Source organism: Phyllobates terribilis, unplaced genomic scaffold, assembly GCF_046119375.1.
Source record: "Phyllobates terribilis strain yellow unplaced genomic scaffold, ASM4611937v1 Scaffold_8__6_contigs__length_399053987, whole genome shotgun sequence".
Classification (NCBI taxonomy): domain Eukaryota; kingdom Metazoa; phylum Chordata; class Amphibia; order Anura; family Dendrobatidae; genus Phyllobates; species Phyllobates terribilis.
Window position 1 is genome coordinate 188,480,015 of NW_027362768.1, and position 16,995 is coordinate 188,497,009.

General features: G+C 39.8%; 1 protein-coding gene across 2 annotated transcripts in view; it reads left to right on the forward strand.

The window, feature by feature from the left end:
• MIGA1 (mitoguardin 1) overlaps window positions 1-16,995 on the forward strand; it is a 64,449-nt gene that overhangs the window by 13,358 nt on the left and 34,096 nt on the right. For both annotated transcript variants that reach the window (XM_073643931.1, XM_073643932.1), the window contains exons 4-7: window positions 84-214; window positions 1,452-1,563; window positions 10,424-10,560; window positions 11,254-11,377. In XM_073643931.1, coding sequence (XP_073500032.1) covers window positions 84-214; window positions 1,452-1,563; window positions 10,424-10,560; window positions 11,254-11,377 — 504 coding nt within the window. The remainder of the gene's footprint in view (window positions 1-83; window positions 215-1,451; window positions 1,564-10,423; window positions 10,561-11,253; window positions 11,378-16,995) is intronic.

A 16,995-nucleotide genomic window follows, 5' to 3' on the forward strand; every position in this document is an offset into this window, starting at 1 on the left:
ACTGCGGAGGACTAGCATCAGCCGCCTCCGTCCTCATGTATACGCTGTAGATACGGATGTATGGCTCCTCTCCTGTACCGCAGGGTCCAGCTGTTCCAGTAGCCGGAAGAATCTGACCCTGTCCCTGACGTCAGCGAAGGAGAAGGGATCCCAGCTGCACCTTAACGGAGGGCTGAACAGTAAATATTCGGGGTCCGTGCAGAGCCTGGCTTCTGTAAGTTTACATGTCAGCCTATCACCAGTTTGTTTTGAGAAAAGGACCCAAAAAACAGATGGTACCCCTCCCCCCTCCATGTATATGTCAGCGAGCATTGCCCATGAAAAAAACAACAACCCTGCAGCATCTTTTCTTAGACTCTTATCTTGTGCTGTTCCTCTGTTATTCCTCCTGGAAACGTATAAACTTGGGTGTCAATAGTTGTCAGTTTATTCACAAGGTGAATGGTAACACCCCGTTGTTAGTTTATTCATTTCCAGGAGGAATCACAGAGGTACGGTACAAGACGGTGTTCTAGAAAAAGACTCTTCCAAGTACTTGGAAAGTCCTAAATACGGAGCTAAAGTTATTCTCCAAAGGGGAGAAGTTATGTGGCTTATTCTGCACAAAAAAAGTAGAAACTTTTGTACTTACCTCAACAGTTTTCAAAATTGAGGTGATGGGGTTATCAGGAGGAACGGTGTAAATTGTATATTATTATATAAACTGTACATTATAGCACAGTCCTAAATTAAATATACCTTATATATCTGATGAGCCTTCAGTGCGCCGTTTCAAGTCCTTTCTTCCCCCTTATAAACTAGTAGAAATCTCAGCTGCCTGCTGCTACCACTAGGGGGCAATCTCTGTACAAGTCCTATTGAGATCAATGTAAAGAGCTCCCCCTACTGGTAGATACTGGCAGGAATACTGAGAGCATTTTTGGTTTTCTTGGTATTGATGATATTTTCTTGGTATGATGAGCCCCCACTGCCTGCTGCTACCACTAAGGGGCAATCTCTGTACAACTCCTATTGAGATCAATGTAAAGAGCTCCCCCTAGTGGTGGGCAACTGTCAGGAATACTGAGAGCATTTTTGGTTTTCTTGGTATTGATGATATTTTCTTGGTATGATGAGCTCCCGCTGCTTGCTGCTACCACTAGGGGGCAATCTCTGTACAACTCCTATTGAGATCAATGTAAAGAGCTCCTCCTAGTGGTGGGCAACTGTCAGGAATACTGAGAGCATTTTCGGCTTTCTTGGTATCGATGGTATTTTCTTGGTATGATGAGCTCCCGCTGCCTGCTGCTACCACTAGGGGGCAATCTCTGTACAACTCCTATTGAGATCAATGTAAAGAGCTCCCCCTAGTGGTGGATACTGGCAGGAATACTGAGAGCATTTTCGGCTTTCTTGGTATGGTGAGCCCCCCACTGCCTGCTGCTACATAATAGCTTTCCTTTGTGATTCAGGTTCGGAGCATTAACTCTTGTCACAGCTGCAATCCGTGGGATAAAGGGGAAGAAGAGGATATTAAGCTGGTAAACATTCCGGTTACCACACCAGAGAACCTCTATCTGATGGGTAAGCGAGGACTTGCACAGCATCACTGCTCTTACAGTAAAGAATCCCCTTCTTTATGATGAATCTTTCTTATCCATGACACCAGTCATCCACCTCTGATCCCTTCCTGCTATGTATATATCATATACTGACACACTACCTATGTATAGTAGCTGTTTTTCATATTTTGGGCTCATTTGGTTATAGCAGCTTTAACAGCAGATGCCTGGCATTGAGTATCAAATTTAAAGGAGTTATCCGAATTTGCAACAAATTGATTAAAAAAGTTTTATTAATCAGCTCTACCTTGGGTTTGTTGGGGTTTCTGTAGTTAGGGATGACATTGATGTTACAGTACAGAGTCAAATATGTTAGAACAGGAGTTAGAAAAAATAATTGATCTGGTACTGGCAAAATGTTCTATGTGGATAACGGAGAATACACTAATCCTAATCCGACAGTATGAAGAATCCATTTCCGCGTCTTGTTTACCGAGAGCTTCCTGAGGGATTAGGGTCCGCATCTGGTTTATCCAACTGGATTTATTGCAGGATCGGCAGCTGCTTTCCATCTTCTTGGATAAATGGAAAAGAAAAAAAAATCAATGGTCGGTTGCAGAATTTGGTCCCAGCCCAGTCTTCACCATCATTCATGTGCACTCGGCGAGCCGGGACCCGTGATTGCAGGATGCTGGTGGCATTATCATGGCAGCCGGCGACTTACTGAAGACCACTGTGTCTGCCATGTTTGTACACCCTTGTAGCTCAGATGGTATTACACTACTTTATACAAGCGGTCACAAGTTCAAGTCCCCTAGGAGGACCAATAAAAAAAATATATAATTAAACAAAAAAAGTTTGAAATTTCCTATCACCAGAACATGACTAAAATAAAAGATAACATTATTTGGTATTGTTTCATGCAATACTGTTTTTTGATAACTTCGACTTCCATAAATATGGAATAAAAAGAGATCAGAAAGTTGTATGGATCCAAAATGGTATCAATAAAAACTACAGCAAAACTGTTACAACTTTATCGACCTAACAATAAAAAAAAAGTTTTGCGTCTTAGACAACGAGGAGAAATAATTGAAAGTGAACTGTGACCAGATGAGACCACGCAAGGGCGGTAATAAACCTGGAGTCGGCCTACTGTCAGGGCATGATGGTTGGGGTGAGAGCTCAGAAGCTGGAGGGTCACAGACCATTTTTTTTTTAATGCAGTACTACACAGTTGCCACAAGAGGGCATAGTTCCATTGATGTGAATAGTGAAGCAGCAGATAAGAGGCCAGAAGCTGCTGGTTGTAATTAGTGAAAAAACTCCACACTTGTGGAGTGTGTCAATTACTGCCTTCTGGACATCTGTCAAGTCAGCAGTCTTCCCCATGATTGTGGAGCCTACTGAAACAGACTTAGGGACCTTTTTAAACGCTTTGGAAGTATTTGCAGGTGTTTTTTGTTAATTATTTTAATTTACTGAGATAATGACTTTTGTGTTCTCATTGGCTGTAAGCCATAATCATCAACATTAACAGAAATAAACACATGAAATAGATCCCTCTGTGTGTAATGACTCTATATAATAGATCCCTCTGTGTGTAATGACTATATAATAGATCCCTCTGTGTGTAATGACTCTATATAATAGATCCCTCTGTGTGTAATGACTCTATATAATAGATCCCTCTGCGTGTAATGACTCTATATAATAGATCCCTCTGTGTGTAATGACTCTATATAATAGATCCCTCTGTGTGTAATGGCTCTATATAATAGATCCCTCTGTGTGTAATGGCTCTATATAATAGATCCCTCTGTGTGTAATGACTCTATATAATAGATCCCTCTGTGTGTAATGACTCTATATAATAGATCCCTCTGTGTGTAATGACTCTATATAATAGATCCCTCTGTGTGTAATGACTCTATATAATAGATCCCTCTGCGTGTAATGACTATATAATAGATCCCTCTGCGTGTAATGACTCTATATAATAGATCCCTCTGCGTGTAGTGACTCTATATAATAGATCCCTCTGCGTGTAATGACTCTATATAATAGATCACTCTGCGTGTAATGACTCTATATCATAGATCACTCTGCGTGTAATGACTCTATATAATAGATCCCTCTGTGTGTAATGACTCTATATAATAGATCCCTCTGTGTGTAATGACTCTATATAATAGATCCCTCTGTGTGTAATGACTCTATATAATAGATCACTCTGTGTGTAATGACTCTATATAATAGATCCCTCTGTGTGTAATGACTCTATATAATAGATCCCTCTGTGTGTAATGACTCTATATAATAGATCCCTCTGTGTGTAATGACTCTATATAATAGATCCCTCTGCGTGTAATGACTCTATATAATAGATCCCTCTGCGTGTAATGACTCTATATAATAGATCCCTCTGCGTGTAATGACTCTATATAATAGATCACTCTGAGTGTAATGACTCTATATAATAGATCACTCTGTGTGTGATGACTCTATATAATAGATCACTCTGTGTGTGATGACTCTGTATAATAGATCCCTCTGCGTGTAATGACTCTGTATAATAGATCCCTCTGCGTGTAATGACTATATAATAGATCCCTCTGCGTGTAATGACTCTATATAATAGATCACTCTGCGTGTAATGACTCTATATAATAGATCCCTCTGCGTGTAATGACTCTATATAATAGATCCCTCTGTGTGTAATGACTCTATATAATAGATCCCTCTGCGTGTAATGACTCTATATAATAGATCCCTCTGCGTGTAATGACTCTATATAATAGATTCCTCTGCGTGTAATGACTCTATATAATAGATCGCTCTGTGTGTAATGACTCTATATAATAGATCCCTCTGTGTGTAATGACTATATAATAGATCCCTCTGTGTGTAATGACTCTATATAATAGATCCCTCTGTGTGTAATGACTCTATATAATAGATCCCTCTGTGTGTAATGACTCTATATAATAGATCCCTCTGTGTGTAATGACTATATAATAGAACCTCTGTGTGTAATGACTCTATATAATAGATCCCTCTGTGTGTAATGACTCTATATAATAGATCCCTCTGTGTGTAATGACTATATAATAGATCCCTCTGTGTGTAATGACTCTATATAATAGATCCCTCTGTGTGTAATGACTCTATATAATAGATCCCACTGTGTGTAATGACTCTATATAATAGATCCCTCTGTGTGTAATGACTCTATATAATAGATCCCTCTGTGTGTAATGACTCTATATAATAGATCCCTCTGTGTGTAATGACTCTATATAATAGATCCCTCTGTGTGTAATGACTCTATATAATAGATCCCTCTGTGTGTAATGACTCTATATAATAGATCCCTCTGCGTGTAATGACTCTATATAATAGATCCCTCTGCGTGTAATGACTCTATATAATAGATCCCTCTGCGTGTAATGACTCTATATAATAGATCCCTCTGCGTGTAATGACTCTATATAATAGATCCCTCTGCGTGTAATGACTCTATATAATAGATCCCTCTGCGTGTAATGACTCTATATAATAGATCCCTCTGCGTGTAATGACTCTATATAATAGATCCCTCTGTGTGTAATGACTCTATATAATAGATCCCTCTGTGTGTAATGACTCTATATAATAGATCCCTCTGCGTGTAATAACTCTATATAATAGATCACTCTGCGTGTAATGACTATATAATAGATCCCTCTGCGTGTAATGACTCTATATAATAGATCCCTCTGTGTGTAATGACTCTATATAATAGATCCCACTGTGTGTAATGACTCTATATAATAGATCCCTCTGTGTGTAATGACTCTATATAATAGATCCCTCTGTGTGTAATGACTCTATATAATAGATCCCTCTGCGTGTAATGACTCTATATAATAGATCCCTCTGTGTGTAATGACTCTATATAATAGATCCCTCTGCGTGTAATGACTCTATATAATAGATCCCTCTGCGTGTAATGACTCTATATAATAGATCCCTCTGCGTGTAATGACTCTATATAATAGATCCCTCTGCGTGTAATGACTCTATATAATAGATCCCTCTGCGTGTAATGACTCTATATAATAGATCCCTCTGCGTGTAATGACTCTATATAATAGATCCCTCTGTGTGTAATGACTCTATATAATAGATCCCTCTGCGTGTAATAACTCTATATAATAGATCACTCTGCGTGTAATGACTCTATATAATAGATCCCTCTGCGTGTAATGACTCTATATAATAGATCCCTCTGCGTGTAATGACTCTATATAATAGATCCCTCTGCGTGTAATGACTCTATATAATAGATCCCTCTGCGTGTAATGACTCTATATAATAGATCCCTCTGTGTGTAATGACTCTATATAATAGATCCCTCTGTGTGTAATAACTCTATATAATAGATCACTCTGCGTGTAATGACTCTATATAATAGATCCCTCTGCGTGTAATGACTCTATATAATAGATCCCTCTGTGTGTAATGACTCTATATAATAGATCCCTCTGTGTGTAATGACTCTATATAATAGATCACTCTGCGTGTAATGACTCTATATAATAGATCCCTCTGCGTGTAATAACTCTATATAATAGATCACTCTGCGTGTAATGACTCTATATAATAGATCCCTCTGCGTGTAATGACTCTATATAATAGATCCCTCTGCGTGTAATGACTCTATATAATAGACCCCTCTGCGTGTAATGACTCTATATAATAGATCCCTCTGCGTGTAATGACTCTATATAATAGATCCCTCTGCGTGTAATGACTCTATATAATAGATCCCTCTGCGTGTAATGACTCTATATAATAGATCCCTCTGTGTGTAATGACTCTATATAATAGATCCCTCTGCGTGTAATAACTCTATATAATAGATCACTCTGCGTGTAATGACTCTATATAATAGATCCCTCTGCGTGTAATGACTCTATATAATAGATCCCTCTGTGTGTAATGACTCTATATAATAGATCCCTCTGTGTGTAATGACTATATAATAGATCCCTCTGTGTGTAATGACTCTATATAATAGATCCCTCTGTGTGTAATGACTCTATATAATAGATCCCACTGTGTGTAATGACTCTATATAATAGATCCCTCTGCGTGTAATGACTCTATATAATAGATCCCTCTGCGTGTAATGACTCTATATAATAGATCCCTCTGCGTGTAATGACTCTATATAATAGATCCCTCTGCGTGTAATGACTCTATATAATAGATCCCTCTGCGTGTAATGACTCTATATAATAGATCCCTCTGTGTGTAATGACTCTATATAATAGATCCCTCTGCGTGTAATGACTCTATATAATAGATCCCTCTGCGTGTAATGACTCTATATAATAGATCCCTCTGTGTGTAATGACTCTATATAATAGATCCCTCTGCGTGTAATAACTCTATATAATAGATCACTCTGCGTGTAATGACTCTATATAATAGATCCCTCTGCGTGTAATGACTCTATATAATAGATCCCTCTGCGTGTAATGACTCTATATAATAGATCCCTCTGCGTGTAATGACTCTATATAATAGATCCCTCTGTGTGTAATGACTCTATATAATAGATCCCTCTGTGTGTAATGACTCTATATAATAGATCCCTCTGTGTGTAATAACTCTATATAATAGATCACTCTGCGTGTAATGACTCTATATAATAGATCCCTCTGCGTGTAATGACTCTATATAATAGATCCCTCTGTGTGTAATGACTCTATATAATAGATCCCTCTGTGTGTAATGACTCTATATAATAGATCACTCTGCGTGTAATGACTCTATATAATAGATCCCTCTGCGTGTAATAACTCTATATAATAGATCACTCTGCGTGTAATGACTCTATATAATAGATCCCTCTGCGTGTAATGACTCTATATAATAGATCCCTCTGCGTGTAATGACTCTATATAATAGACCCCTCTGCGTGTAATGACTCTATATAATAGATCCCTCTGCGTGTAATGACTCTATATAATAGATCCCTCTGCGTGTAATGACTCTATATAATAGATCCCTCTGCGTGTAATGACTCTATATAATAGATCCCTCTGTGTGTAATGACTCTATATAATAGATCCCTCTGCGTGTAATAACTCTATATAATAGATCACTCTGCGTGTAATGACTCTATATAATAGATCCCTCTGCGTGTAATGACTCTATATAATAGATCCCTCTGTGTGTAATGACTCTATATAATAGATCCCTCTGTGTGTAATGACTATATAATAGATCCCTCTGTGTGTAATGACTCTATATAATAGATCCCTCTGTGTGTAATGACTCTATATAATAGATCCCACTGTGTGTAATGACTCTATATAATAGATCCCTCTGCGTGTAATGACTCTATATAATAGATCCCTCTGCGTGTAATGACTCTATATAATAGATCCCTCTGCGTGTAATGACTCTATATAATAGATCCCTCTGCGTGTAATGACTCTATATAATAGATCCCTCTGCGTGTAATGACTCTATATAATAGATCCCTCTGTGTGTAATGACTCTATATAATAGATCCCTCTGTGTGTAATGACTCTATATAATAGATCCCTCTGCGTGTAATGACTCTATATAATAGATCACTCTGCGTGTAATGACTCTATATAATAGATCCCTCTGCGTGTAATGACTCTATATAATAGATCCCTCTGCGTGTAATGACTCTATATAATAGATCCCTCTGCGTGTAATGACTCTATATAATAGATCCCTCTGTGTGTAATGACTCTATATAATAGATCCCTCTGTGTGTAATGACTCTATATAATAGATCCCTCTGCGTGTAATGACTCTATATAATAGATCACTCTGCGTGTAATGACTCTATATATTAGATCCCTCTGCGTGTAATGACTCTATATAATAGATCCCTCTGCGTGTAATGACTATATAATAGATCCCTCTGTGTGTAATGACTCTATATAATAGATCCCTCTGTGTGTAATGACTCTATATAATAGATCCCACTGTGTGTAATGACTCTATATAATAGATCCCTCTGTGTGTAATGACTCTATATAATAGATCCCTCTGCGTGTAATGACTCTATATAATAGATCCCTCTGCGTGTAATGACTCTATATAATAGATCCCTCTGCGTGTAATGACTCTATATAATAGATCCCTCTGCGTGTAATGACTCTATATAATAGATCCCTCTGCGTGTAATGACTCTATATAATAGATCCCTCTGCGTGTAATGACTCTATATAATAGATCCCTCTGCGTGTAATGACTCTATATAATAGATCCCTCTGTGTGTAATGACTCTATATAATAGATCCCTCTGTGTGTAATGACTCTATATAATAGATCCCTCTGCGTGTAATAACTCTATATAATAGATCACTCTGCGTGTAATGACTCTATATAATAGATCCCTCTGCGTGTAATGACTCTATATAATAGATCCCTCTGTGTGTAATGACTCTATATAATAGATCCCTCTGTGTGTAATGACTCTATATAATAGATCCCTCTGTGTGTAATGACTCTATATAATAGATCCCTCTGTGTGTAATGACTCTATATAATAGATCCCTCTGTGTGTAATAACTCTATATAATAGATCACTCTGCGTGTAATGACTCTATATAATAGATCCCTCTGCGTGTAATGACTCTATATAATAGATCCCTCTGTGTGTAATGACTCTATATAATAGATCCCTCTGTGTGTAATGACTCTATATAATAGATCCCTCTGCGTGTAATGACTCTATATAATAGACCCCTCTGTGTGTAATGACTCTATATAATAGATCCCTCTGTGTGTAATGACTCTATATAATAGATCTCTCTGTGTGTAATGACTCTATATAATAGATCCCTTTGCGTGTAATGACTCTATATAATAGATCCCTCTGCGTGTAATAACTCTATATAATAGATCCCTCTGTGTGTAATGACTCTATATAATAGATCCCTCTGTGTGTAATGACTCTATATAATAGATCCCTCTGTGTGTAATGACTCTATATAATAGATCCCTCTGTGTGTAATGACTCTATATAATAGATCCCTCTGTGTGTAATGACTCTATATAATAGATCCCTCTGTGTGTAATGACTCTATATAATAGATCCCTCTGTGTGTAATGACTCTATATAATAGATCCCTCTGTGTGTAATGACTCTATATAATAGATCCCTCTGTGTGTAATGACTCTATATAATAGATCCCTCTGCGTGTAATGACTCTATATAATAGATCCCTCTGTGTGTAATGACTCTATATAATAGATCCCTCTGTGTGTAATGACTCTATATAATAGATCCCTCTGTGTGTAATGACTCTATATAATAGATCCCTCTGTGTGTAATGACTCTATATAATAGATCTCTCTGTGTGTAATGACTCTATATAATAGATCCCTTTGTGTGTAATGACTCTATATAATAGATCCCTCTGCGTGTAATAACTCTATATAATAGATCCCTCTGCGTGTAATGACTCTATATAATAGATCACTCTGCGTGTAATGACTCTATATAATAGATCCCTCTGCGTGTAATGACTCTATATAATAGATCCCTCTGTGTGTAATGACTCTATATAATAGATCCCTCTGCGTGTAATGACTCTATATAATAGACCCCTCTGTGTGTAATGACTCTATATAATAGATCCCTCTGTGTGTAATGACTCTATATAATAGATCTCTCTGTGTGTAATGACTCTATATAATAGATCCCTTTGTGTGTAATGACTCTATATAATATAGGAGTTTCACTTTTTGTATTGAAGAACTGAAAATAAAGTAACTTTCTGATGATATTCTAATTGAATGCGATGCACCTTTATGTATAAATGTATCTATAACTTCTTTTTAAGGAATGGAATTATTTGAAGAGGCGCTGCGAAGGTGGGAACAAGCGCTCTCTTTCCGAAATAGGCAGGCGGAAGATGAGGCGAGCTGTGGATCCATCAGAATGGGAGCTGGGGACGCCATTGCTGAAGAAAACCTGGAGGTACTGTGAGCTTTACAAAATCATATTAGCTTAAAGGGGTACTCCCATCTCTGATGTTAATGGCGTATCCATTGTGCTAATCTGGAATAAAGAAGCGGCCGCACATCCGCAGCTTTCTCCCTTCATCTCTTTGAGTTATGAAACTACGTGAGAACGTTGCTCGGATATTCTTCGGACTGTCAAAGATATGGAGAGAGTCACCTCACCGCTTTACTCCTGGCGATCACGGGTTGTGTCACCAACTGTTAGAGAACTTGGCAGCAAGTGACCAGTTCTTCTGCAGCGCCTCCACAGGAGTGATTAAGCATTACATGGCACCAATTGGAGTAAATGGCTGATTGTGTAATGCAGAGAGACCGACCCTATTTAAAGCCGTTCTCTGCACACAGTCAAGTGTAAAGGGGTATTCCCATATTATAAAGGATATGCCCGCACTTTATCTTTGGTAGGGTACACCCTCTCGGGCCCCTGCAGAATGAGGGGGTCCTGCTGCCGTCTCGGGGGCACGCTGCTGTTTCTTGCACACAACAGGACAGGGCGTCACTGTGAAAAAAGAATTAAAGGGGTTGTGGCCCCCACAGCAGCATGGCAGCCCCTTTATTCTCCAGATTGGTGGGCTCCCGGAGATTCTAAAGTGATGATATGTTAATTTATTACATGTCCCTTTAATTGAGTATAAATGTCACCATCTAGGACATCATCAGTGCGGAATTCATCCATAAGCTGGAAGCCTTGCTCCAGCGGGCATACCGCCTGCAGGAGGAATTCGAGGCCTCGCTCGGGGGGTCCGATCCGGCATCACTGGCCAATGACATAGGTAAGAAATGAGGACTCCGCATACGGTGCTCATGCGCGGCCTTCTCCTTTTGGTATCCCTCCTAGTGTGCGGAACCGGTAATTGTAGCTGCTGAGATTTATGTGATGTTGGCAGCAGCACAGAGTATTTCAGGAGCCAGATGTTCAAATCTTGTCAAAATCTGCATCATTCCAGCGCTGACTAATTTTTTCGACCTCCTAATTGGGAAAATCTACCATAGATTTGTTGTCAGCTCGATCCCAGCCTATCATCCATGTCTTGATAGAGCGTTCTAAGATTAATGGGTGGACATGGAGGACTGCAAGATGTCTATTAAAACCAGTGGAGGCCCAGGGTATCACTATTATACCCCCCAAAAAATGTACAATAATATCCCAGTGTATAGTGAAATTACCCTAAAATAGTCCACAAAGGTCTCAGCTTTTCGGTTTAGATTTATTTAGAATCCTACTGGATAGAAGTGGTACTACACCTTATAATACTAATAATAATCTAACGATTGCAGATAACCTTTAATATCAGATTTTCGGCAGCAGTCTAGGGTCTGATGATCTTGCGACCCCCCCCTCCCCACATCCAGCACCAGAGTGATACTAATACATAGTATCGGGGTCCGTCCATCCTGAACGCAGGTGCCGTCATTGATTGATGTTTTACTCCCGACCTTGGATTTGTGTAGAAAGGATCATTTGTTCCAGCATATGGGAAGAGTTTTCTCACGTGCTGCACTGGAGGGTGGGGGAGGTTACACTCGGCAGGTCCTGCTAAAATCCTGACAGCTGACAACATGTGCTATTTTCAGCTCCAGATAATAAATAAGGTCCCAACTAATAAAGTATCACATTCTTTATTCCCGGCAGTCAACTCTGTAACAAAACAAAAAGTAATAATTAAAATGCAAGAATTGCTGCTGTTTGTTCACTTCTCAAAACAGGGAGTAAAAAGTGATCTAAAAGCTGATGTATCTGAGAATGAAGCCCACCGGAGTTGCTGCTCGTCCTGCGGAGAACAATCTCTGATAAAACTCCATCAGCGGAAAGATACAAAAGTTCTAGATCTAAGAATATGGCGACAAAAACAAAGTATTACCCTGGGAACGGGAATGAGTCCTGCTACTACTACCTGTGCATGCTGGGGGTTATAGTACAACCCCCGTCAGCCGAGCACGTGCCCGGAGCCGCAGCACAGAATATGACATGACGCCTCGCAGCAGACGTTTCTCACCAGTCGCCCTGAAGTTAAATTTAGACTTCTGATGTTCTCCGTCCTCCACCTGCCGCAATTACTCAGACACTTGTGAGCGGGATGTGGACGAGGATTTACGGCCTCGGTGACTACCGTCGTTATCACGCGGCTGGTTACTCAGTGCGGTCTCATCGTAGGGGTCACACATCGTCATCCTCATTAACCCATTGGGCTCATGTGACGCTCTATAATAATCTCTATTCTAGATCTATAGCTATTGTCATTGTTTGCACTGTACCTTTAAGACACAGCCCTTCCCCAACCTACAAGGATCAGTAATGTAATGTATGTACACAGTGACTGCACCAGCAGAATAGTGAGTGCAGCTCTGGAGTATAATACAGGATGTAACTCAGGATCAGTAATGTAATGTATGTACACAGTGACTGCACCAGCAGAATAGTGAGTGCAGCTCTGGAGTATAATACAGGATGTAACTCAGGAGGATCAGTAATGTAATGTATGTACACAGTGACTGCACCAGCAGAATAGCGAGTACAGCTCTGGAGTATAATACAGGATGTAACTCAGGATCAGTAATGTAATGTATGTACACAGTGACTGCACCAGCAGAATAGTGAGTGCAGCTCTGGAGTATAATACAGGATGTAACTCAGGATCAGTAATGTAATGTATGTACACAGTGACTGCACCAGCAGAATAGTGAGTGCAGCTCTGGAGTATAATACAGGATGTAACTCAGGAGGATCAGTAATGTAATGTATGTACACAGTGACTGCACCAGCAGAATAGCGAGTACAGCTCTGGAGTATAATACAGGATGTAACTCAGGATCAGTAATGTAATGTATGTACACAGTGACTGCACCAGCAGAATAGTGAGTGCAGCTCTGGAGTATAATACAGGATGTAACTCAGGATCAGTAATGTAATGTATGTACACAGTGACTGCACCAGCAGAATAGTGAGTGCAGCTCTGGAGTATAATACAGGATGTAACTCAGGATCAGTAATGTAATGTTTGTACACAGTGACTGCACCAGCAGAATAGTGAGTGCAGCTCTGGAGTATAATACAGGATGTAACTCAGGATCAGTAATGTAATGTATGTACACAGTGACTGCACCAGCAGAATAGCGAGTACAGCTCTGGAGTATAATACAGGATGTAACTCAGGATCAGTAATGTAATGTATGTACACAGTGACTGCACCAGCAGAATAGTGAGTGCAGCTCTGGAGTATAATACAGGATGTAACTCAGGATCAGTAATGTAATGTATGTACACAGTGACTGCACCAGCAGAATAGTGAGTGCAGCTCTGGAGTATAATACAGGATGTAACTCAGGATCAGTAATGTAATGTATGTACACAGTGACTGCACCAGCAGAATAGCGAGTACAGCTCTGGAGTATAATACAGGATGTAACTCAGGATCAGTAATGTAATGTATGTACACAGCGACTGCAGCATCAGAATAGTGAGTGCAGCTCTGGAGTATAATACAGGATGTAACTCAGGATCAGTAATGTAATGTATGTACACAGTGACTGCACCAGCAGAATAGTGAGTGCAGCTCTGGAGTATAATACAGGATGTAACTCAGGATCAGTAATGTAATGTATGTACACAGTGACTGCACCAGCAGAATAGTGAGTGCAGCTCTGGAGTATAATACAGGATGTAACTCAGGATCAGTAATGTAATGTATGTACACAGTGACTGCACCAGCAGAATAGTGAGTGCAGCTCTGGAGTATAATACAGGATGTAACTCAGGATCAGTAATGTAATGTATGTACACAGTGACTGCACCAGCAGAATAGTGAGTGCAGCTCTGGAGTATAATACAGGATGTAACTCAGGATCAGTACAGGATCAGTAATGTAATGTATGTACACAGTGACTGCACCAGCAGAATAGTGAGTGCAGCTCTGGAGTATAATACAGGATGTAACTCAGGATCAGTAATGTAATGTGTGTACACAGTGACTGCACCAGCAGAATAGTGAGTGCAGCTCTGGAGTATAATACAGGATGTAACTCAGGATCAGTAATGTAATGTATGTACACAGTGACTGCACCAGCAGAATAGCGAGTACAGCTCTGGAGTATAATACAGGATGTAACTCAGGATCAGTAATGTAATGTGTGTACACAGTGACTGCACCAGCAGAATAGTGAGTGCAGCTCTGGAGTATAATACAGGATGTAACTCAGGATCAGTAATGTAATGTATGTACACAGTGACTGCACCAGCAGAATAGTGAGTGCAGCTCTGGAGTATAATACAGGATGTAACTCAGGATCAGTAATGTAATGTGTGTACACAGTGACTGCACCAGCAGAATAGTGAGTGCAGCTCTGGAGTATAATACAGGATGTAACTCAGGATCAGTAATGTAATGTATGTACACAGTGACTGCACCAGCAGAATAGCGAGTACAGCTCTGGAGTATAATACAGGATGTAACTCAGGATCAGTAATGTAATGTGTGTACACAGTGACTGCACCAGCAGAATAGTGAGTGCAGCTCTGGAGTATAATACAGGATGTAACTCAGGATCAGTAATGTAATGTATGTACACAGTGACTGCACCAGCAGAATAGTGAGTGCAGCTCTGGAGTATAATACAGGATGTAACTCAGGATCAGTAATGTAATGTATGTACACAGTGACTGCACCAGCAGAATAGTGAGTGCAGCTTTGGAGTATAATACAGGATGTAACTCAGGATCAGTAATGTAATGTTTGTACACAGTGACTGCACCAGCAGAATAGTGAGTGCAGCTCTGGAGTATAATACAGGATGTAACTCAGGATCAGTAATGTAATGTATGTACACAGTGACTGCACCAGCAGAATAGCGAGTACAGCTCTGGAGTATAATACAGGATGTAACTCAGGATCAGTAATGTAATGTATGTACACAGTGACTGCACCAGCAGAATAGTGAGTGCAGCTCTGGAGTATAATACAGGATGTAACTCAGGATCAGTAATGTAATGTATGTACACAGTGACTGCACCAGCAGAATAGCGAGTACAGCTCTGGAGTATAATACAGGATGTAACTCAGGATCAGTAATGTAATGTATGTACACAGCGACTGCAGCATCAGAATAGTGAGTGCAGCTCTGGAGTATAATACAGGATGTAACTCAGGATCAGTAATGTAATGTATGTACACAGTGACTGCACCAGCAGAATAGTGAGTGCAGCTCTGGAGTATAATACAGGATGTAACTCAGGATCAGTAATGTAATGTATGTACACAGTGACTGCACCAGCAGAATAGTGAGTGCAGCTCTGGAGTATAATACAGGATGTAACTCAGGATCAGTAATGTAATGTATGTACACAGTGACTGCACCAGCAGAATAGTGAGTGCAGCTCTGGAGTATAATACAGGATGTAACTCAGGATCAGTAATGTAATGTATGTACACAGTGACTGCACCAGCAGAATAGTGAGTGCAGCTCTGGAGTATAATACAGGATGTAACTCAGGATCAGTACAGGATCAGTAATGTAATGTATGTACACAGTGACTGCACCAGCAGAATAGTGAGTGCAGCTCTGGAGTATAATACAGGATGTAACTCAGGATCAGTAATGTAATGTGTGTACACAGTGACTGCACCAGCAGAATAGTGAGTGCAGCTCTGGAGTATAATACAGGATGTAACTCAGGATCAGTAATGTAATGTATGTGCACACTGACTGCACGAGCAGAATAGAGAGTGCAGCTCTGGAGTATAATACAGGATGTAACTCAGGATCAGTAATGTAATGTATGTACACAGTGACTGCACCAGCAGAATAATGAGTGCAGCTCTGGAGTATAATACAGGATGTAACTCAGGATCAGTAATGTAATGTATGTACACAGTGACTGCACCAGCAGAATAATGAGTGCAGCTCTGGAGTATAATACAGGATGTAACTCAGGATCAGTAATGTAATGTATGTACACAGTGACTGCACCAGCAGAATAGTGAGTGCAGCTCTGGAGTATAATACAGGAGGTAACTCAGGATCAGTAATGTAATGTATGTACACAGTGACTGCACGAGCAGAATAGAGAGTGCAGCTCTGGAGTATAATACAGGATGTAACTCAGGATCAGTAATGTAATGTATGTACACAGTGACTGCACGAGCAGAATAGAGAGTGCAGCTCTGGAGTATAATACAGGATGTAACTCAGGATCAGTAATGTAATGTATGTACTCAGTGACTGCACCAGCAGAATAGTGAGTGCAGCTCTGGAGTATAATACAGGATGTAACTCAGGATTAGTACGGGATCAGTAATGTAATTTATGTACACAGTGACTGCACCAGCAGAATAGTGAGTGCAGCTCTGGAGTATAATACAGGATGTAACTCAGGATCAGTAATGTAATGTATGTA